Here is a 22,390-nt window from a genome sequence, read left to right on the forward strand (position 1 = left end):
TCGCAAGTTTTACTCTGCCTTATTTTTCCTTTGAGGTGTGTGTGTGTATGTGTGTGTGTAGCCATCCCAGTGAGGGCTTGGCTCTGCCAAGTAGGGAATGTCATCTCTAAGATCCTGGAGAAATGACTCTACATAAAGAACCCAGGTTCAACTCGAGACACAATTATTCTGCCCCCTTCCCACCAAGCACATTATTGCAAATTAAATACTATCCCCAGTTCCATTCTTCCTCTCCCTGCAATTTTAAAGCCATGAAAATACTCCATCTAGAGGTATATTTGTTTATTTTGGCAAAAGAAAGTATAGATGGGCCACCAAGTGAGTAACTTACATCTCATTTTACTGAAATAAAGGACTTTTTCCAGAAGCTTTCAAAATTACTAGGTGTGTGGTTGACCTACTTCACCATAAGAAGTAAAGTCAGATAAGGTTTCTTCGGTTCACTTGTTCTGAGTGAACACAACCAAAGAACTAAGGAGGAATAACTAACTTAGGGGGACATGACTAGACACTGTTATGCCTGGACTCACCCACTTAGGGGATCTAAAGCCAAAGATCGTGGTTGATTCAAGTCATCATCCAGTACAATTGTGTACTCAGGTTTTCCTCTCCAAACAGCAGTCAACTGAATTGCCAAAATCTGGCCATCTGTCCCATCTGTCCAGTAGAGATTCCTCCCAATCCAGTCAACTGCTATACAGTCTGCCTTTATTCCTGTAGAGAGGAAACTATTCAACATGTGTACTTAGGTTAAATTATAGCTCTTACTAGCTTTCAGCTCATAGGCATCAGACTAGTATGCCACATTAATTTATTTTTCAACTGGTATGTGCATTTCCATCAGAATAGCCTTCTTTAAAATTCTCCAACGTACTATTTGTAGAGGAAGGTGACCATTGCTCATAATGGTCCCCGGCTGAGAGTTTGGCTGACTCGTGTCTACTGAGATGACAACGAACCTTTCCATTTCAACCAACTAGCAAGCTTTGATCCACCCCTTTTAATTAAGGAGATATAATTAAACCATTGTTTAGAATGTTAATGGCCACTCATTTTACTTTTCATGCCGTGTCTATTTAGTAAGGGCAAGGGACATACCTTTTACTACAGTCCCCTTCTTCTTTGTGTCCATGCTTATCCACTTAATACTTTCTGCACCGCGCTCTGTCCAGAAGACTTTCTGATCCAGTAAGTCATAGTCAATAGAGAAAATAACCAGGTTCTTGTCTGTAGCTGCCAGAATATCTTCTTTCAAGCTCCTCAGTCCATAGAGAAGCAGGTTAAAGTGGACTGCCACAAGCAGGACCGGTTCAGTACCTGTTGAATAAGAACTGCTTTCACTATGGTCTTAAGGAGTTTGAAGAGTAAACTCCAGCACTGGCTAAGGAATCAGAGGGCAAAGAAGTCTTTGCCTTCTCATCGCCAGGCTGTGATACCAGCCATCTGGTGCCTGAGTAGCTCTTCCCTTGATGTAATGGTTAAGCTAATACCCACATTTGAAGATACTTAGAATAAAGGCATGATTAGCTTAGGTTGAAAACCATGTTTCTAACTCAATATTTTGGGGTGGGTGGGCAGGAAAGAGGTACTTATTAGGACTTCAGACACTTATTCTAGCCTCAGGTAAGGCTGACCTGTGGGTACAAAGGCCAAAGTTATGGTTTTGTAATAACAATGCCTTATCAGTAGATGATTTCAAACTCTAATTCAGTTTGAAATATGAGATATAAAAAGAGTGTTTGGGGATTCTCCCATCTTGCTCTAAAGACAGAGAAAGCAGGCAGGAGCATTTAAGACCTGAGAAAGAGAGATTTGCATTGGTTTTCCTAGAAGATTTTGGACCTTGAGGCTTGTGACCCAGTGTGGAGATATTCCCAGCTGCAGTTAACCTGTTGCTTTACAGGTGTGGCCATCCGGCTCCAGCAGGTAGCCAGGATGACAGGTGCAGCTGTAGGAGCCCTCGGTATTGATACAGGTCTGACTGCAAGGCCGACCACCCAACCTCCGACACTCATCCACATCCTCACAGCTTCGGCCACTGCTCTCCAGCTGGAAGCCTTGCTCACAAGCACAGACCTGAAAGAGGTTGATGAAAGTATTAAGACTTTCTGAAGACAGTACAACACTGATAAAAAGGCCCTGACCTTGCTACGAAAAGCACATGGCAATACATTCAATTTCAGCAACTCAAATGGTTCTTAGAGCCAACTTTATTTTGAATATAGTCACTCTTCTTCCTATCAACCCTGCCACACACCTCACACCCTTGCCACCACCGGGAGTCCTGAGTTAACAAAGGTGTTCAAGTGCAGCACAGGCCACCTAGAACCCCAGCACTATCAGGGAGTGAAGAGACCTGCAGGCTTAACTGAACTGGCCGTCGACCAAGAGAGATGTTACCATGATCAGACATGAGAACCCAGTTTTCTTCTGCTTGCCCATAAGAATCAGGGTTGCTATGTTCAGCCAGCTAATAATGCTAGATGAGAGCAGAGGCAGTTCTTAATTTGAGGGCAGGTCACATTCCAAATGATTCACATGGAAAGGACTTTCATATGGGTAGGTATTCAATTTCCCAAGCTACGGTATGAAGGGAGGGTTAGTTGGCTCTTGGGACAACCACAAAGACTTCTTGCTTAGTACTAAGTGTGACCCAGAGTTCATGGCTGGGGTGGGAAGGACCCTGGTGACAGAGTTTGTGGAGTCTGGCTGGTAGGGCTGCAGAAAACACAAGATAGGAAAGGAAGGAGACAGGACTCACCAGGAGCCAGGATTAGCTCAGGCACAGAGATATCAGTGGATGGGTCAGGACAGCTCTGCCATGTAAGACTGAGGACTTACGGATCAGGGACGGTCTTCACTAGACCAAGGTTAGAGCTGCTAGGGAACAGTAACTGAAGCACTCACAGGGCCTCGCGGGGACGGATAGCAGGTGTGGGAACACTGTGCTTGGCCACATGCTGACGAGCACTGTCCCCCCTCGTCGGAGCCGTCGGCACAGTCCTCCTTCCCATCACACACCCGGCTGAGGTTGAGGCAGGCAGAGGAGCGGCACTGGAACTCAGAACCCTGGCACTTCTCAGGGGCGCCTGAAGAGGATGACTTCCTGCCATTAGTCTGCCCCATAAACACCCCTCCCACAGCCAGGCTTCCCTTGGCCCCCGGGGGCCTCATCTGGTGAAGGAAGGTTTTCAGGCCCTGCAGCAGGTGCTTGCTGAACTGGCTCCTCACACCAGGCAGAAGCCAACGGCAGGTGCCCCTGAAGCCGTCTGCCTTCCCCCTTCAGTGAAGGTCCCACACTTACACCCGGCCTCGTCACTGCCGTCCCTGCAGTCACGCTGCCCATCGCAGTGCCACATGTCAGGCACACACTGGTCTGCGCTGGCACAGGACCACTGTCTGGAGCTGCACCGCAGCTCCTCTGGGTGACAGTTCTGCGGAGACAGTGGGGCACTCGGTGAAGCATGCATTCAGGACCCGGGAAGGGGTTCTAGGAGGAAGACACCTGCATTTAGGTGACAGTCCTTGAGAGCCTTCTGTAATGGCCAGACAGAGCCCAGACACTTGGAGGTAACACGAATTAGGGGAAACCCTGTGGCTGGAGCTTAGGAGAGGAGTTCTAGGTGATACAAATATGAATGGGAGCTGGGAAGAAATGTCTTATTTTGTCAAATTGGAAAGTCTTAATTTAAGAGGCATAAGCAAAAGAATCTGCTCTAGGCACTTCTCTAGAATTCCTCCCGCGTTGTCTAACGCACACCCAGCACACTGAGAGTTATTTTGTACCTAATCTGACCCGGATACTCAGGTCTGGTGTAGGGAGAGAACATCTGTACCCCTGCTATACCCTAGATCCACTCTCAACCCTTCAGACACTACAAGACACATCTTATACCCATTTTACTGATGAGGAAATAGAACATGAGGGAGTAAGTACTTTCTTAGGATCAAATGCAAGCAGTAGGATTCAAGCCCAGTTGCCTCGCATACAGTGCGGGAGCTGCAATGTGCTCCATGGAGACAGGCGAGCAGAGCCTCTGAGCGTATCTCTGAGTGGGGCCTCCAAGTCATAGCTTAAGTCATAGCAAGGCCTAACACTTGCAAACCTACAACAAAAAAACCTCTCGGCAATTTGACTTTCAACAGGCGGATGTTAACACTTTGGACACTTTGGTGTAGTTACGAGTGGCTTTCTGGTCAGTAGTTATAGGGGACCTCTCTGTTCTTGTGTTTCCCAAGTTTTCTATGGGGAAGCATGTGTTACTGCTGTGATAAGAATTTACTTTATTTTTCTGAAAGGAGTGCCTACCTTCTCATCGCTTCCATCTTTGCAGTCTAAGTCATGGTCGCATATCCACTCTGCCAACACACATTCTCCACTCCTCGGGCACTTCACCTCCCCCGGCGGGCACTGCAGGGGCGAGGTAACAGGACAGCCTTCTTCATCCGAGTGGTCCAGGCAGTCTCGGTTCCCATCACATTGCAGAGCGTAAGATATGCATTGGCCATTCTCACATCTAAATTCAGATACCCTGCATTTTTCATGAACTGAAAAATAAAGCTTTAGGTAAGAACTCAGCCAGATGTAGACGTGATCTGATGGCAAAGAAAGGGGTTTGAAGACTCCCTAGTCTTCTCCTGTCATCTTGGGATCTAAGACTCAGAAGGTGTTAGGGCAGGGGGGTAGTTCAAGTAGAGTGTTGGGCCAGACAAGGCCTACTAAACTAGTCCAGAAAACTCTTCTGTCCTGGAAAATGATGGTGGAGGGACAGATGGCAGAGGGACAGGGATGGAACGGCACGGGGATAGGAAGGAGGGTGGGGTTCTCCTCTAGGATCTTAATATCATTGTTAAAAAAAAGAAATTCCCCCATAATATCCAACATACCCTATAATTTATGTTCTTAATTTCAATTTCTATACACAGAAATTGCTTGACTTGGTTCAAAAAAAAGGGTTAGGTCCTCAGCAAAACTATAAATATGTATTGAAGAGGAAATTATACCTTGGGTACCTCCCTACTTCCTTCCTGTGTCTCTTTCCTCCTGATGTTCTCATAAGCCCAAGTGCAGTCCTATCCTCTAGCTCCCCAGTTGCCTCCACATCCAAATATATCATGGTACCTTACCCACTCTCCACATTCTCTCTTCTACACTAATCCCACAACGTAATTAAGGCCTTTGAAACATGTCATGAGGAAGAATAAAAATAAAGATTGTGTGTCCTATAAAAACGAGGGGAAAGCAATGACCCCTTCAAATGAGATGGCCCATCCCAGGAGAAGATGTAGGACCAAAGTTAAAATCTTCAGGGAGGGTTATTTTTATCTCAACAAGAAAAAATACTTTATTTTGGTAGCAGAATGGTTTTCCATGCATGGAGATCTTCTGATCATGGAAAGAGGAAAGTCACAGCACGATCTTCAAGGCCCCTTCACTCAGAAACTTTCATCTTAGTCTGGTGACTGTGTAGTAACTGTAATTGATCTTTACTACCTGTGGATTCAGTGTCTGCACATTGACCTCCTTGCTTAAATTTATTTGTGACCCCCAAAATCAATACTGCCACACTTTCATGGTCATTTGCTGAGATATGCAAAGCCAAAAAAAAATCTTGTTTGTGTTGCCTGACAAATGCATTTCCAGTTGAGGTTGTCATTTCTCACACTGTGTACAAGTGTGCTATCTGCTGTCTCTTTAGGGCCATGCTTTTCACATTTTTGTACTTCTGGGAATCTCACTCTTTGGAATGTCCCCCAAGCGAAGTGCTGAGTGCAGTCTAGCGTTCCTAAGTACCAGAAGTCTATGATGCCCTGGCCGGGTGGCTCGGTTGGCTGCAGTGTTGTCCCACACACCAACAGGCTGCAGGGTTGATTCCGTCAGGGCACATACCCAGGTTGCGGGTTCTTTTCCTGGTCGGGGAGTGTAGGAGGCAACCAATCGATGTTTCTCTCTCTCTCTTTCTCTCTCCATCTCTCTCTCCGTGTGTCTCTCTTTCCTTCTTCCTCTCTCTGAAATCACTAAACATACCCTTGGGTAAGGATTTAAAAACAAGAAAAAGAAACAAGAAGTCTCTGATGTGCCTTAGGGAGAAATTACATGTGTTAGATAAGCTTTGTCTAGGCATGAGATACGGTGCTGTTGGCTGTGACTTCAAGGTCAAAGAGCCAACAATATATATCAAGATGTCTTTAAACAGAAACACATAAAACAAGGTTGCATATTGATTGGTTGACAAAAATGTAAGCAGGAACATACAGAAACCTCACCCTGTATTTTTTCTAGGAGCAATGGCTTGATATCTGCTACTTCAGGGTTCACGGCAACTTTATAGAATGTAACTACCAGAAATAAGGAGAATCTACTGCAATGTAGTGTAAAATGCTCCAGGGAAGGTTCCTGAACGTACCACAGCCTTGTTCATCTTCTCTGTCAGAACAGTCTGGGTTGCCATCGCACAGCCAGCTCTTGGGGATACAGCGGGTCTTGTTGTCGCAACGCAGAGAACACTCCTCCGTGGGCTTCCAGCAGTCCCACTCGTCGGACCCATCCAAGCACTGCTGAGCGCCATCGCAGTGGTATTTCTCCTCAATGCACTTGCTTCCATCCAGACACCGAAAGACCCCTTAATGGAAAGGGCGAAAAGCTAGCACCACACGCTCAGTCAAACTGCAAGTTCAAAATTAGATTAATTCACCCTCATTCTGGACTTTGAGGGGAAAGTAGACTGCATCTTACGTGAGCTCTACACCTCTGTTGATCCATAAGTAAGCCTTAATAAAATGTTCTGGTCAATTAAGTTAGCAAGTCAGCCTAGGCTGCTATATATGGCCTTAGTTTTGTTTGGTTATTTTAATGATTGTGGTTCATTTAGGTCACTCTATGGCTCAGCCTATATTAAGGCAAATATTGGAACCTTAAGCAAATTTGAGGAAGCAATGGAGGTTCACAGAATCAGTATTCAGACAGATTGTGACTTTCGTCTATGATAATCATCTAGGGAAAGCAAGTATGATTACAATAAACACCCTGGCACTGCATACCATACTCTTGTTCGGTGTACCTGGAACAAAAGACTGAGAAGAGGCGATGGGGACACACCTGGTCTGTTGCACAAATGGGAACAGTTCTCTTCGTCAGAGCCATCCTGACAGTCACGCCTGCCATCGCAGAGGTACTCCCGAGAAATGCATCCCTTCCCATTCCGACAGGGGACAGAGGCGCGGGTGCAGAGTAGAGGGCGTGGTGGAGGAGGGGTAGGAGGGGTGACTGCGGCCTCTCCCTCAACCCTGGGATCTAGAATAAGCAGTTGCTTCAGAAAGTCAGTCCATTAGATTTTAGCAATGGAGATGTGCTTCCGCTGTCCCCTCCTCCAGAAAACCAGGTCATGGCTGGGTAGCTACATCTTCCTACCTCATAGGAAGAAAAAGCGAAACTGACCCAAAGCCTAGATGTGTAGAATAAGTGTGGTCCATTGCCCATCATCTGTTGGCTTTGAATTTGGGCAAATTGTTTTCTCCTTTCAGGTCTACTAACTTTAACCTTATTTTTTTCACAACCTGATGCTACATTCTGGGAATAAAAAATAATGTAACTTCTGAAGATAGGGACTTGTTCTGTCTGGTTCCCTGCTATAGCATCTATAGTCTAGGACAGGGACCAGTATAATGTGGACACTCATTTGTTGAGATATGTAAGTTACACTATGAAAAGTTACCAATTAATACTCTTGAGCAACTATCACAGCAACCTAACAGATTTTGCAGACTAGTCAAAACTGCATTTGTTACCAAAAAATTAACTTGACACACTTTACCATCTCAGAAATATGCCCCTATGCCTAATGCTTCTTAACACTTAAGATCAGATTAAGCCAGCCAGTGAATCAAAAAGTAAAACAGGTTAGACAAAAGAGGGAGATGAGAGACCTCTGTGGATTGGGTCCCTAAAAGAGAAATGCTTCTGTCCCTTTTCATCTCTACTCTTCCTTTGAACTTCCAGCTGCTCTGTCAGCAAAGCCCCCTGACTCCTGTGATAGGATTTCTTCTTCAGCCTCAAGATCCAAGATCAGATTTTTGGGCTCTGTGCCAAAGGCTTACATGAGAAAAAAAAGTAAACCAGCCTTAATCAGGTTAATCTGAATGATAAGGTGCAGCTCCTACAGAAAGAGGGCGCTGCTTTTCTTGGTATCCACAACCCCAGAGCAGCTTCACTGTGGGTCCCCCACAAGATGTTACTGCTACACAGAAAGGGGGTTCCTCAGTAAAATCAGTTTGGGAAACTGCTTTAGAGCAAATTCAATGGATCTCTTTACTGCCAGACTAAGAGCTATAATACGCAAATGTTTGCAAGATGATTCTCAGGAGGGGCCATAGTGTGCAGACTTCTCAAAGTATTGCTCCAGGACTTGTGTCATTTAGCAACTTTGAGAACCGTCTTAGATTCTTACTCTCCTGGGAAATGGACAAGTTAAGGAGAAGGCTGCTGAATTGTGGGTTGGGACAATGCCATACAGACATAAAGATGCCCAGAATTTTGTTCTATAAAAACACCCTGAGAAGAGCCAGGTAAAGTGGATCTCAAAGAATAACCTCACAGAGGAAGACTCACCTGGAACCTCCTGGTTCTCCGCCAGGATGATCACTTTCCTTACGTTTGGCTCTTTGGACACCGAGAAGGGCTCCAGCATCTTCCTGTTCCAGAGCATAAGAGCTGCTCCATTCATCGTCACCAGATAGGGCTCGTGGGCAGCTATAATGCCATCACTCCAGGTCTTGTTCAAAGTATATGTTCTATTTTTTAGGAGACTTAGACTTTGCAACCCTAGGGAAGGGTCAAGTTCTTACAAGCTGATATAGAACAAATAACCTGTGACAGTGGGGTACAATTTGATTGAGGTTCAGTGACCCCAAATTGAAAATAAGCACAGATTCTTCCTATCAGGGTTTGTAGGTTCAGTTTTACAGTTAAAGATAGTCCAGCAAAGTATTTAAAACTCCAGGAAAGAGAGCTGCATAGGTCTGCCATGTGAGCACTCCAGATGCTAGGCCTCACGGATGACTTTTCAGTGAGGAGACTATCAAATCTGGCTACATGTTATAACTTGTACCTGTTATCAAGTTATAACTGAAGCACCTGTATTTCATTTGCAATGGAAGTTTGGTTCCATTACTTCTTCTTATAGAGGTAGAAACAAATTTTAAAAATTGTAAAAAGCTATTTATGTTATTTCTAGAATTTTCTTTTAAAACCATAGATCTAGACTTATAGATGAAAACTGAGTTTGATGTAAATGACTCGTGTCCAACTTCTAACTATGAAAATTAGAATTTGAACCTATGTCTACCTAGTTCTAAGAATAACTGGAATCATACTAAAAGCAAGACTCTCACCCATCCCCTCAAGCTTCTTCCAGTTGCACTGGCTTTGTGGTGCTTACCTAGCCCTTTGGTAGTCCACAGGATGCTGGATGAGCCAAGGTCTAAGGCCATGTGGGTGTCTGCCGTCCAGGTGCCTCTCCAGACTTCCTGTCTGTTTTTGCCATCAAGGGTCATACTTTGCAAGTGTTTCCCACTTTCTACCCAGTAGAGCACCCTCCTCGGCCAATCAAGAAGAAGATGAAGTATAATGCTGCTTGTTCTGTACAGGGTATGTGTGTCTGGACCAGTAATCCTAGTCTTCTGAATAACACTTCTGTCACAGGGCAGCCAGAACAAGTTCCCAGTGGATATGTCCACATTTGCTGAGCAGACTGTAAGGAGGAAAGTAAGTCCCATTAGAAAGGGCACTCAAATGCCCTTCCTTACGTTTTGGGTCAAGGATAGAAGGGGAATCACTGGGGGGTGCAAAGACCAGTCTCTAATAAGCCTATACACCTCGTTTGCATGATGATTCCCCATCATGCCTACTCTGGTTCCAGCACCATATCTGTCACCTGAGCTCATTTAATCCTACAACCACCTGACAGTGTAAGACACTGCATTTTGTATATTAGATATCTAAGTGGCAAGGCTTGCATTTGAATGCAGGGCTGCAACTTCACATTCACATTCACATTCCTTCTTCTTCAAAGGTAAGGTATGAAATGCAAGCAATTACATGACAAGTGACTAGGACTGAAATTGCTATAGGGAAGCAGAAATTGAGCTAAGGTGGCACTATGACAGTGAGATGGAAGGTACAATGGACCTACAACTACCAGGTGCAGGTCACATAGGGGCCAAGTTTATAAAAACTATTAAATGCGCAGGAAATATGTGACTTAAGGTTGATGCATTAGTAAGGACAGGTGGGCCACACTTGGTTCAGTTTCTCTCTTTGTTGGGCTCTGCCATCTGCAGAGAACATGTGTGCCCTCTGGAGTTAGACTTAACCTTGGTTCTACTCAGGTTCAAGGATGAAATCCCAGTGTCAGGGTCAAAGAATATTCTTTGAGCAATTCTACGCAGGCTCTTAAAGACATGCACTCTTGACTAAGACAGAATTTTGAAGCCCTCCCGTTTTTTTATTAGGAATTGCATCTGTATTTTCCAGCCTTGGTGTTCAATATGAGGACAAGATTAACACACCCAAGAGAGAACAACAAGGATGTCAGTACACTTTGTTGTAAGGAGAAGCTGGAAGCTGGTGCTCTGTGGGGTTGTAAGGAGGCCCTGAGATCTGTAAACAGGCCTAGGTAGAGGGGCTGGGCTGATTACCACCTATAAGAGGCCTGCCTGACTTTGTCAAGCTGTTCAGCCACTGTGGGTCTCCCTTACTTTTCCACAATACTTCTGACACCACACGCATGGGGTTATTCCTCCATACCACGAGATTCTGCAACACCAGCTGGATGTCCTACAAGTCAATCCAGTTCTGACACTATGTGTCTAGAGTTAGCATCAGATCCCACAGGTTAAGAGCTCAGTCCCTCAAGACTGCCCCCACTTCAGAGGCCAATCACGAGTCTCAGGTGGTCACCTGTACTCTGACCGACTTGCTCTAAATCAGGGTTCTCACAACCCCCTTCTTGGGTTCAATAATTTGATACAATGGCTCAGAGAACTTAGGAAAACACTTACTTACATTTGCTGGTTTATTATGTAGAGGATACACATGAACAGCTAGATGAAGGGATACACAGGGGGACGCCCAGAGTCTAAGCTCGGGAGCTTCTGTCTCCATGGGGATGGTGCGCCACCCTCCCAGCACATGGCCGTGTTCACCAGCTCAGGGGCTCTTTGAATGCCATACTCTGGGGATTTTTATGGAGGCTTCATCACATTTGTGTGATTAACTCCATTTCTAGCCTATCTCTCTCTCCAGAGAATGGGGAGTGGGGCTGAAAGTTCCAAGCTTCTAATCATGGCTTGGACTTTGTGGTGACCAACCCTCACCCAGGAGCCACCAAGAATTTCCTCATTATAACCAAAGATACTATCACCTAGCAAATTCCAAGCAGTTTAGGAGCTCTGTGTCAGATGCTCCTACCACTCAAGAAATTACAAAAGTCTTAGGAGCTCTGTGCCAGGAACTTGGGACAGAGACCAATATATAATTTCACAACCACCTACCACAAGGACTGAATATTCAACACTAGAGGAAGCTCAAATGAAGTTGTTAGCCTCGTACAATTTCTTGATATAATAATTGTAACACAGAAACCAAATAGCATAGATTAGCCAGCTGAGAGAAGGTAGCATTTTAATGAAGTAGGATGTAATTCATGACCAGGGGTTTCCTAATAGCCATCAGCTGTATCACAGACCACTTTCTATTTCAGTTTCTCCAGAAAGTTCTCTGGGTCAGGTACTGGAACTCCTGAGTGCCACACACTGTGCTGCCCTCAGGACTCTGGGTAGAGTCTATTGCTTGGCAGTACCATGCATTTCAATACAGCACCTCTTTTAGTAAAGTGTATCCTTGGTACTTAGAGTACACAGAGCACACACATTCAGGGATCAAATGACTCACCCAGGAGATCAAGTCTCAGTTTTCCTTTATAAATTAGATATTTGCATTTAGGCTGAGTATAGGGAGTTAAGGGTGGGGTGTGGCATTTAGAAGTGTGGGAAGAGAGAAAGTATATATTACCATATTAAGAAAATATCTTGCTAGTTCTTTCTGAAATCTGCATTGCAAATTACTTCTAAATTAGTGGAAGAAAATCTGTAATGCAAAATTGAAGTTAAAAGGTTCATTTCTATCCTACTCAGACTTAAGGCCAGAAAAAGAGAATTTTAGAAACCTTATTACTGAACCTAGGACTTCCCAAATTATGGTAGCCTTTCAACAGTCTGCACACCCCTCATAAGAACAAGAGTAAATCAGAGGCAGAATATTGCAATTAGCTAAAATATTTCAAATATTTCAATTAGCTACTCTTTGACATTAAGGTTGACTCAGATCAGGAACAGGTAGGGTTTCGTTGTTGTTGTTGTTTTGGTTTTTATTGGCCTTAGTAATTTTAGAGCCAAAAAATAAAGGACAAATCCCAAACAGCCACCCCAACTGACCTGCACGCTCTGTCCAAATCTCTTGCTTTTCTCCTGAATAGCCAGTTGAACAGAACAGATGGCCCTGGGCACTTGTCCAGTAGATGAGGTTTCTTTTCCAGTCAATATCCAGTAGATAGATGTTCCTAGGATGCTCTTGAACGAGGGTTCTCTCTATCGCCGTTCCCATAAAACCAACTTTCAACAAGTAGAGGTGCTTGCCAGAAGAAAACACTAGTTTTAAGTCTACCAGGGAAAAGGAGAGATGTGCCGTTTAACCCTTTGTCAGAAAAGCCCTACGCTCCTGACTTGAGCAATGCTCCTCTCTCAAGTTGAGGCACCCCTAGAAAGGGACATTAATAAAGTTCACTCCTGAAGCACACATACAACACAAATGCCCCGTCTTCCTTAGAGAAGGAGTCATTTGGGCAAATGAGAGTGTTGCTCAGCTTTCCCAAGGCACTGAGTCCTCTGAATTTCTGCTGAAAGCTGAACACAGAAGCAAGAGATTTAGGGCTGGAGCTCTGCTCCACTTGATCTGGTGATGCCATCAGAGCCTTGCTTATAGCTCACACATCTCAGTACAAAGAATTGCAAATACTATTGCCCGTGTAAAGAAAAGTTACTTGGGTATTAAACCGTACATAGAATGTCCAAAATACAATTTAAGCTGAAGTCTTGAGTTTGGCATAACAGCTTATTACACCAGGATTGCATCCCATGCCTACCTGTAAATTTTGTTTTTTAAAGGTGGTTAGAACATAAACATATTTATGTCATTTATTCTTCCTAAAACCTCAATGTTCTGTAGAAAAAAGTCAAGTAATTTGCATAGAGATGTTCAATGATTATGTAGCCTTTATTTTTCAAAGACGGAACAGCAACATAGAGGACTATCTTAATAATACTGAAGTAGACACTCTGTTTACAAACCTAGGTCAGAGCACACAATAGTTGCTCTTTTTGATACCAACTTAGTAGTTGTTTTTCATGTAAAACTGAGTGGTGTAAACTATTTCTTTTTCTATTTTAAAATTAATCAAACCCAAATATCCATTGATGGATAAATAAATGAACAAAATATAGTAGGTATGTGTATATATAATGGAATATTATTCAGTCTTAAAAAAGAAAGGAAATTCATCTTACAAGGTAGATGAACCATGAAGATGTTCATTAAGTGAAATAAGCCAGTCACAAAAGGAAAAATACTGTGTGATTCCACTTGCATGAAGTACCTAGAGTAGTCAAATTCAGAAACAGAAAGTAAAATGGTGGTTGCCAGGGGCTGGGGGAGAAACAAATAGGAATTATTATTTCATGGGTATATCTTCAGTTTGGGAAGATGAAAAATTCTGGAAATGGATGGTGGTGATGGTTACATAAAAAATGTGAATGTACTTGGTGCCAATAAACTATATACTTACAATGGTTACAATGGTAAATTTTGTTGTGTATATCTTAGCACACACACAAAAACCTAATTGAGGTCTTTTGATAGCAAAACATTATCAAAGTAGGTTGTCAGTATAAACGTGATTGGTCCAAAAATGGAAGCTGCATTATTTCCAGGACTACCATAGGACATGCCCCTGAGCCAAGCCCTTTCGCCCAGCATACTTACCACTACATGTACCAGAAGGTGAAAGAGACATTCCCTCTGGACAAACACACTTATAACCCTTGGGATGGACAGGGGACAGCAGACATAAGTGGCTACAAGACCCGGGAGCACATGCTGGGTATCTGCCTATTTTAAAACAGAAACAGATCAGATATAACTTCAGATTTATTTATCCATACTAGTTCAAAAATTAATACTCAAGGGGAGTTAAGTCATTTTAACAATGAGAGGAATCTCAACATACTTGTTACCTTCTAGGTTAGGCATGCTGACCTTTGAACTTTCGTGGTCTCCTGTCTCTCAGATAGTGAAAATTCCTATCTATATTAAGCTCAGGCTAATACAACTTCAACAGACATCGCCTTTTCCCTTAGAGTTAAGGCAAATGACTGTCTAAGTTGCTTATAGGAAGACTCTCTTAGAAGTAAATAGTGGTCTAGGGTCCCTACCTTGGTTAGTTTCTTGGACTCAATTAAGAAACATTATCTGAGTAGAATCTGACATACAATTTCAGATTAACAGAAGCTTTTAACTCCTAGTCAATGAAATTTGACTTCCTTCTAAAAGCAGAATGTTGGGCTTGGTTCAATTTTCTGTTATGAGTTGACGTTGTCAGTGAATAAGCTATTCTAGCCCTTCTATGAACAGCTTATTACCCCATTTTGTGTATTGCAGACATTAAAAATCTGGCACTACACTGAACAAGCCGAGGTACATGCTTGGAATGAGTTTCCTGGTAGATGTTTTTGTCCAGTTCATCTTATTTAGAAGTCCTGTATCAGTCTGGAATCATACCCAGAACGTTTCCCCTGCCTCAAAACGGCAAGTTCCAACAACAGGCCAAGATAGTAACTTAGATACTTTCTATTTACTGTTTAGTATGCATTCTGATTCATAAGCATTTCAAAAGCGAGCCTTGGACTTACTCCTAGGCTGTTGGGATTTGTGGAGGACTGAGAAAGCAGATATGGAAGCATTTAGCAGCACCCCTCTCTCCTTTCGGGTGTGGGGTGAAGTATGAAACAGCTGGACTTTGTTTGCCCAGAAAAAAGAGTTCTCGAACACAGCCAGTCCCACTGGATCTTCACCTTCCAAGAAGATCTCAGGAAAGGTGTGCCTCCCACTGCCATCCACGTTCACCGTCTCTATGGACTGAAGGATTAGAGATCTCATGAGAGATGGAAACATTGGCAACAGGCGCTGATCATGTTAGTGCACCTCAGTTGCTTGGACGCTAATTAAACATCTTCACGTGATATCAACATGCAAGGGAGGAACTCATCTTGGATTCGTGGAGGTGAATGCCAAGGCCAGTGTATTGAACTGCTCCTTGTACAAATTTATGTTGTACACGAAGCTACCATAACTTATGTCTGCATCCAGACATTGCACTACATCCTTTCACTATATTCTCCAACTGCCTTCTCTTTTCAGAGAGGGGAATGAGGCACCATGAGTAGGCACAATCACGGCCAGAATTTTAATAGGATTAAAAACATGACTCCCAAGCCTATGCTTTAGCCACCATGACTTTTAGTTTGATGCTTCCAAAAATGAAATAACATGAACTGTAATATTAAGAACTAGAAATAAGAATAGAAGGCCCTGAAGTACCAAAGTAACCATATACTCTCAAGAAGTGCTCTGCCATCTTAAAAGGTTTTGTATCCTAGGTACAACATAGAACATGACCTAAGATACCAGGATACAATACCAGGAAATTCCAGTGCTAAGTTTGGCTGTGGAGTGTTTAAGAAAGTCACACTAAGTCTTCCAGCCTATGCTGATATAGTCTGGATCTGCCTAAAGATACCGGTCAATTATAATGCTTTTCTCAGTTTTTAGGGCCAGAAGATGCTCCACTGAGTTGATACAAGACTTTAGAGAATTTTGTACTTACCCATAGTCATCCCAAGCTCCCACTAAAAGGGTTTACCTTTTCCTCCTGACCTCTCTACAGTACCTCTTTATATTTACTGATCCAGTAGAGCCTGCCAGTCACATGGTCAAGTGTCAGTCCTACAGGCTCCTCCATGTTTACAATCGCAAGCGCCTTCCTATCAGAGCCATCCATCCCTGCAGTTTCAATAGTCCTCATGCCTTTCTCACCTCGATTTACCCAATACAAGTACCTGAGGAAAGCAAAAGCACAAGGTATTAGAGAACCTCCTCGGCTGCACATACATTATTCTGAACAGCCAGGCTCCCTCAGCTTTCATATAGGCCTCATATCATTGCACTGCTAGGAATGCTGGAGATTTCTGCTCCTAGACTTTGAGAAGTTTGACTCCATATATTCAATTTAGACTTTAAAATTGAGATTTTTTTTTGGAGCAAATGAGACCTAGGTTGAAAAGGTAGTATTCTCTCGTCAACTTAAATATCTAAGATAAGCGATGATTTTGTATATAATCCAAAAAAAACACTACTTACTTCTTTGCAGGAAAAACGATTAGCTGCTCTGGCACAAGATCCTTTTCCAAGATTCTGACGTAGCCTCTGCCATCACTTAAACCAGCACAGATGACCCTTGCAAAGCTGCTAGCCCAATACAGCTGTCCGGTGAACCAGTCCAAAGACACACTGTTCACTGTTTTAAGTTCTGGGGACACAGGAGAGAGTATTATGTTCCTGTATTCTTCTACACCCATCTTAGCTTGAAAAAAGAGACTCAGACACAACTCTTCTACAGCTTCTGATTTCAAGCTGTACAGTGAGGCAAACAGGATACAGGGAGTGACTGTAGGGTGTCTGCAATGCACACTGGGTAGTAGGGAAAGAGAAAGACCTTAGCAGAAGCATAACCAAGGACTCCAAGATACTATAAGTTCAGTTTGGGGCAATATTTATTATAGAGGTCTCAGATGAGTTGTCACGAATTCTACCTTTTCCCTGCTATCAGAGGGCTTCTGTGTGCCCAGGACTGTGCTAAGCATTTCTTCACAGGCACTGTCTGCTTTAATCCCCATTCTTACACAGTGAGGCAAGTGCTATTACCCTCATCTTACGGAGGGTGGCCCAAGGGGTTAACAACTTACTCCAGGTCACATACCCAGTGATGGGGCTGAGACTAACCTTGGCCTAATTCCATGTCCCAAAACTTACGTTAATTCTACAAAGCTCCTGTAGAGCATACAAACTACAAAGTCTTATCTTAAATTGGGATTTTATGTACCGCCATGATTCATGATAAGTGAATCACAGAGGAAGGTTTCTGGATGAATACATATGCTTCTTACACCATGATTAAGTAGCTTTAAGAAGCTAAGGCTCTTAACATCAAGAAATATACCTGGATAGAGAGGAACAAAGTTTGGCTTTCCAAGGACAAACACATTTAAGACTTTGTCTACCCAAAAGTACATGCTTCTCTCGAGATCATATGCAACAGATGTAGGCCTCGATTTTATAGGTATCAGAGTTTCATAGATGCCTGTTCTTCGATCCAGGATACCAAGCTCTCGACCTGCTGCTATGAGAATTCTCACAGCACCATCTGCAATAGAAGTAGAAGTGATGACACAGTACCTTGAAACTTTCTTTTACGCCTTTCTCTTTAACTGAAGATGTTGTCTGATTTCCCATGCCAACATCTACTTATCCCTGAAGTCTGGACTAAAGCACATCCGGAGGAGATCTAGTTGACCACCATAAGTTTCAATTCCTCCTCTGAACTCCAGCACATCAAAACTCATCTTTGGAACTTTTCTGCCTTATTTGATTTGATTCAGCCTTTCTCCTCACATAGACAGGGGTCCTCTCTAAGCTTCATACAGAGGAGCCAAGTAATTAACTGTCCCATCATTAAAGAAGCACAGGCCAAAGTAAGAATATATCGATTGGGTTTCTGGAGCACCTAGTTGTACAGCTGATAGAATAACTAAGTCATTCTAAAGACACTTAATAGCAACTGACACTCACATTGGCTAAGAAATGTTATAAGAGCAGCTTCTCTATGGAAAGAATAAAGACACCTCTAACACTAGACCTTAAAGTGAACCTTCTATATCACTTTTACTTATAATTACTGCTAAGAATAGAGCAGGAGCTAGGCTTTGCTTTGGGTATTGGAACTCACCTGTAACTTGACAGTTGGTGCCATTGTAGAGCTGGTAACCTTGAATACACCCACAGAAGTAAGAACCTGGTGTATTATGACACAGCTGGTCACAAGGACTGTATGCCATAGAGCATTCATCTACATCTAATGACAGAGAGCCAAAAGTTAGCAAATGCGCACGAACCCACTTATTTTTGTTGTTTTGGGCCACTTTTCAGATGCTCATTGGACATGTATTATGTGGAAGTCGCTGTGCCAGACACTGGAATAGACAGTCCTTTCCTCCATAGAATTCCCATGTACATGAATATAATTCAGCAGAAACATCGATATAGGGACCCTAGATGTTTGGTTGGTACAGAATACTGTTATCCTAGAAAGATTCTTAGGGATGTGTCACTTGTCAGGCCAGGCAGGATGACAAGTGTTGGGGCCTATTATGCCTGAGACATCTCAACCAAGGTGATGGAAAGGTTTAAGCCCCATAGGTATAACTGGCAGAAGTTAAATTAGGTATAATTATTTCCTCAAAGCCAGATGGCAGGAACCCTTTAGAATATGAGTCATAGGATTAAGAGAGATTAAAAAAAATTTTTTTAAGCAGGAAGGAATATGGTTCCTTGAGGGCATTGCCAGGAAAAATAGTTCCTCCAAATCCACAGGGTCCTAAAGTAGAATAATGCCTTCCTAGCCCAGAGAAAGGATAATCAATATATGACTACAAGTCAAACTCAGTGGCTAATCAATCACTACAATGAGCCTTAACCCAAGAAGGATGCTGCAGGAGTCTGGGCGTGTGTGTAAAACCCAGACCCCTCCAAGGTCATGACCAGATACTGACTTCATGCTTCTAATGAAGGATTAATAAATTTAGTTGTCTTAACTAAAATAGGCTCATTGAGCCCAGCTGGGCGTGGCTCAGCAGTTGAGCATCAACCTACGATCCAGGTGATCGGGGTTCGATTCCGGGTCAGGACACATGCCCGGGTTGCGGGCTTGATCCCCAGTCAGGGGTGTGCAGGAGGCAGCCGATCAATGACTCTCTCATCATTGATGTTTCTTTCTCTCCCTCTCCTTTCCTCTCTCTGAAATCAATAAAGATATATTAAAAAAATAAATAATAAATAATAAAATAAAATAGGCTCATTGCAATTCTTGATGAATTCTTAATATGAAAGTAATTGTTGAATGTCACTCTGATGCTATCTAAAAAATGTGGGCCTTTCCTCTTACATCCTTTCTGCCTAAGTGGGTAGGATTGCCGGTGGAACCCATGAAGAGAGAGGGAGCTATTGAACAGGGGTCATTGACCAGGCTCAGGGTGGCAGGGCTGATACATCCTTTAGGAAAAAGCATCAAGACAATAAGTCTTCTACCTTCCTAACCATATTGTAAGCCTAAAATACTGTTTTATATTTTTATGGACAAGTGCTACAAAGTAATAGCCCTTTTCAGATTATTACTGAATTGTGAAGATACCTGAAATTTGTTTTTGTCCTTCTGGAATCATAATCCCATTTTACAAAGGAGAAAAGTGAGACCTGAAGGACTGAGTAACTGAGAGAAGACCAGCTAGGAGGAACAAGAAAGGATAAACCCAAATGGGCTCTAGCTTCAGAATCTGCCCTGCAGCCCATGCCAATAGACCTCAGGCATGGCCATGAAGTGACAAGTATATCCACTCATGGCAGAAACCCTTAAGCCCCATAAAAGAAAGCTGCTAAATCCAACATTTTCTCATTAGTCAACGGTTCACATGCAATTCCCACAAAAAGAGGGTGATAACAAGCATTGGCAAGGATAGAGAAATTGGAATCCTTGTGCATTGCTGGTGGAATGTCAAATGGTAGTCATTCTGGAAAATGGTTTGACAGTCCCTTAAAAAGTTAAATTGAACCCAGAATTTACCATATAATCCAGCAGCTCCATTTCTGGTGTATACCCCAGAGATCTGAAAGCAAGGACTCAAACAGATCCTTGTACACCAATGTTCATAGCAGCATTATCCACAACAGCCAACAGGTGGAAACAACCCAAGAGCCCATGAAGAGATGAATGGATAAAAAATGTGCTCTGTTCAAACAACGGAGTATTATTTGGCTTTATAAAGGAAAAAGTCTGATACGTGCTACAACATGGATGAATTTTAAAAACATGCTAAGTGAATAAGCCAGGCACAATAGGACAAATATTATATGATCCCACTTATATGTGGTACTGGACTATAAACAAATCCATAGAGGCAAAGTCCACTGAGGTCGTCAGGGGGCCGGGGAAGGGGCCTGAGGAGTTCTTATTGAAGGGGTACAGCTTCTATTGGGAATGATGAAAAAGTCCTGGAAATGGATATTGGGGAGGGTTGCACAATATTGTGAATGCAGTTGATGCCACTGAATTGTACACTTAGAAATGGTAAATTTTATTTTATGTATATTTCAAACAATAAAAACTTTTTTTAAAAACGTGAGTCGAATGAATTCTGACCTCTGCAGCTCTGACCATCCAGCTGCAGTTGCCACCCAGTCGCACAGGAACACCGGACACCCCAGCTGGTGTCGCTGCACTGCCCCTCACAGCCCCCGTTGGCCAGAGAGCAGTTTTTACCTGGGAGAGACAGGACAGTGATCAGCACAGTTGAACCGGGTAAAGAGCAAACGTTTTATAAACCATATTATGTCATAAGCCTCTATACTTATAATGAGGACTAGAGACTGGTTAATAACTTTTCCCCTGGCCTCTTAACCAGGAATGCAGAAGATTTGGGAGAAGACTGTAGAAAAGGGAAAGTTAGGAGTCACAAAGCAGGCAAAGAATTTCTTTCTAGGAAGACAGTCAGGACAATTTCAAGTGTTGGCATATTGTCCACCCATGGAGGGACCAGCACCTCTTCTCTATTTTGTCTAGAATCTATGGGCAACTGGAACCCCTTACCTTAGGAAGTGATATAAAAACTTACTAAGCCCAATGAATTATCTATACAGGACCAGAACCTGTACTTTGTCCCATTGTTTATATTCTTAGTATCTGTTTCTTTAATAAAAAGCTTCTTTTGCAGCCTTTAACAGTACTAAAGAGTTTCCTCATCCATGTCTAAGCAACATTTGGAGGGAAAAGAATATGAGAAAAATGATGAAATGACCTAGGGATGCCCACTTTCCCTCCACCCCAACTCGAAGCAGTGGTGATTTTTACTGGGAGGACCACAGGTTTAAAAGCTGGAGCTGCTTGCTCAGTGGCTGCCTCACCTGGAAATGGCCTTCCCCAGTCTTTCCTTTGTTAAAGCCTTAGAGAATTTGCCATTTTGTCTTGAACAAATGATTTGCTTCTCAGTGGCAAAGCCTTTGTTCCTTATTCCAGAATTTTCTGAGCAACATAGTCTGAGGGGCTCAAGCCTGTTTCCCTAAAGCTACACCATGAAAATAACTCAAAGTGCTACATCTCAGGTAGCATTTGCTCGCTCAGGAAACCAAAGCCAAGGGGTGGAACTTGCAAAATGTAAGGGGTCCATCACTGAAGGGTAACTGCTTGTGTAGGAGTTTCAGTCCCAGTGTTCTCCAAGAGAGTGGCCCCGATGATAACTAAGGCACCGAGTCATTTAATCCCAACCTCCCTCTCCCTCGTAGAGCCAAGCTATTGGTTTCTTACCACATGTAGTGGGTTCATCAGTTCCATCCACACAGTCTGCTTCCCCATCACACATCAGGGATCCCAGAACGCATCTCCCTTTATCACATCTAACCATGCCCTCTGGACAGGGAGCTGTGAGGAAAGCAAGCATTCTCGTTCACTAACAACCATGGGCAGAGGAGAAACAGAGCTCTCATACTGGGGAAGGTGGGAATATTTCTACAACCCAAAGCAAGTCTAGGTAGGGAAGAAAGTTTTATTTTTTTAAGCAAAGTTTCCAGGAAATTGGGACTTAAGACATAATAACAAAGATGTTAGGATCTCTGGTCACTGGATTGAAATAGTATTAAAACTGAATTGAACTATTAAATAGTTCTAATTAAAATGGAATTAAAGTCAGTCAACACTAGCCCTAAAAGATGTATTCTCTTAAGAAACTAGGTCTATACTTTATTATAGAAAAGTTGCGGTCTGAATATATTTGATATTGCAGATTTAACTTTAGGAAGGAAAGACGGCATGGGAGTGAGTTTCACGGAGAAGTAGGAGGTTCCACCAGATTGTGCATGTGGGCCAGGAAAAGGAATGTGGCACCTGCCCAGTTCTTT

The 22,390-nt window shown here is 43.0% G+C and overlaps 1 protein-coding gene across 1 annotated transcript in view; it reads right to left on the reverse strand.

Annotated features, from left to right (window-relative positions):
- Positions 1 to 22,390, reverse strand: part of LOC308553620 (low-density lipoprotein receptor-related protein 2-like) — a gene marked incomplete at both ends in the record, with an annotated part of 37,484 nt that overhangs the window by 10,397 nt on the left and 4,697 nt on the right. Inside the window, 19 exons of the mRNA XM_081129649.1 lie at positions 531 to 714; positions 1,099 to 1,317; positions 1,890 to 2,076; positions 2,908 to 3,089; positions 3,305 to 3,434; positions 4,310 to 4,548; positions 6,408 to 6,623; positions 7,100 to 7,294; positions 8,609 to 8,821; positions 9,438 to 9,749; positions 12,493 to 12,717; positions 14,096 to 14,221; positions 15,022 to 15,247; positions 16,059 to 16,227; positions 16,529 to 16,697; positions 17,388 to 17,591; positions 18,174 to 18,299; positions 20,640 to 20,759; positions 21,801 to 21,914. Of these exons, the coding sequence (XP_080985775.1) occupies positions 531 to 714; positions 1,099 to 1,317; positions 1,890 to 2,076; positions 2,908 to 3,089; positions 3,305 to 3,434; positions 4,310 to 4,548; positions 6,408 to 6,623; positions 7,100 to 7,294; positions 8,609 to 8,821; positions 9,438 to 9,749; positions 12,493 to 12,717; positions 14,096 to 14,221; positions 15,022 to 15,247; positions 16,059 to 16,227; positions 16,529 to 16,697; positions 17,388 to 17,591; positions 18,174 to 18,299; positions 20,640 to 20,759; positions 21,801 to 21,914 (3,556 nt within the window). The remainder of the gene's footprint in view (positions 1 to 530; positions 715 to 1,098; positions 1,318 to 1,889; positions 2,077 to 2,907; positions 3,090 to 3,304; positions 3,435 to 4,309; positions 4,549 to 6,407; positions 6,624 to 7,099; positions 7,295 to 8,608; positions 8,822 to 9,437; positions 9,750 to 12,492; positions 12,718 to 14,095; positions 14,222 to 15,021; positions 15,248 to 16,058; positions 16,228 to 16,528; positions 16,698 to 17,387; positions 17,592 to 18,173; positions 18,300 to 20,639; positions 20,760 to 21,800; positions 21,915 to 22,390) is intronic.

The sequence above is a fragment of the Miniopterus schreibersii genome (genome assembly GCF_964146895.1).
Source record: "Miniopterus schreibersii genome assembly, chromosome: 2".
In the NCBI taxonomy this organism is placed as follows: Eukaryota; Metazoa; Chordata; class Mammalia; order Chiroptera; family Miniopteridae; genus Miniopterus; species Miniopterus schreibersii.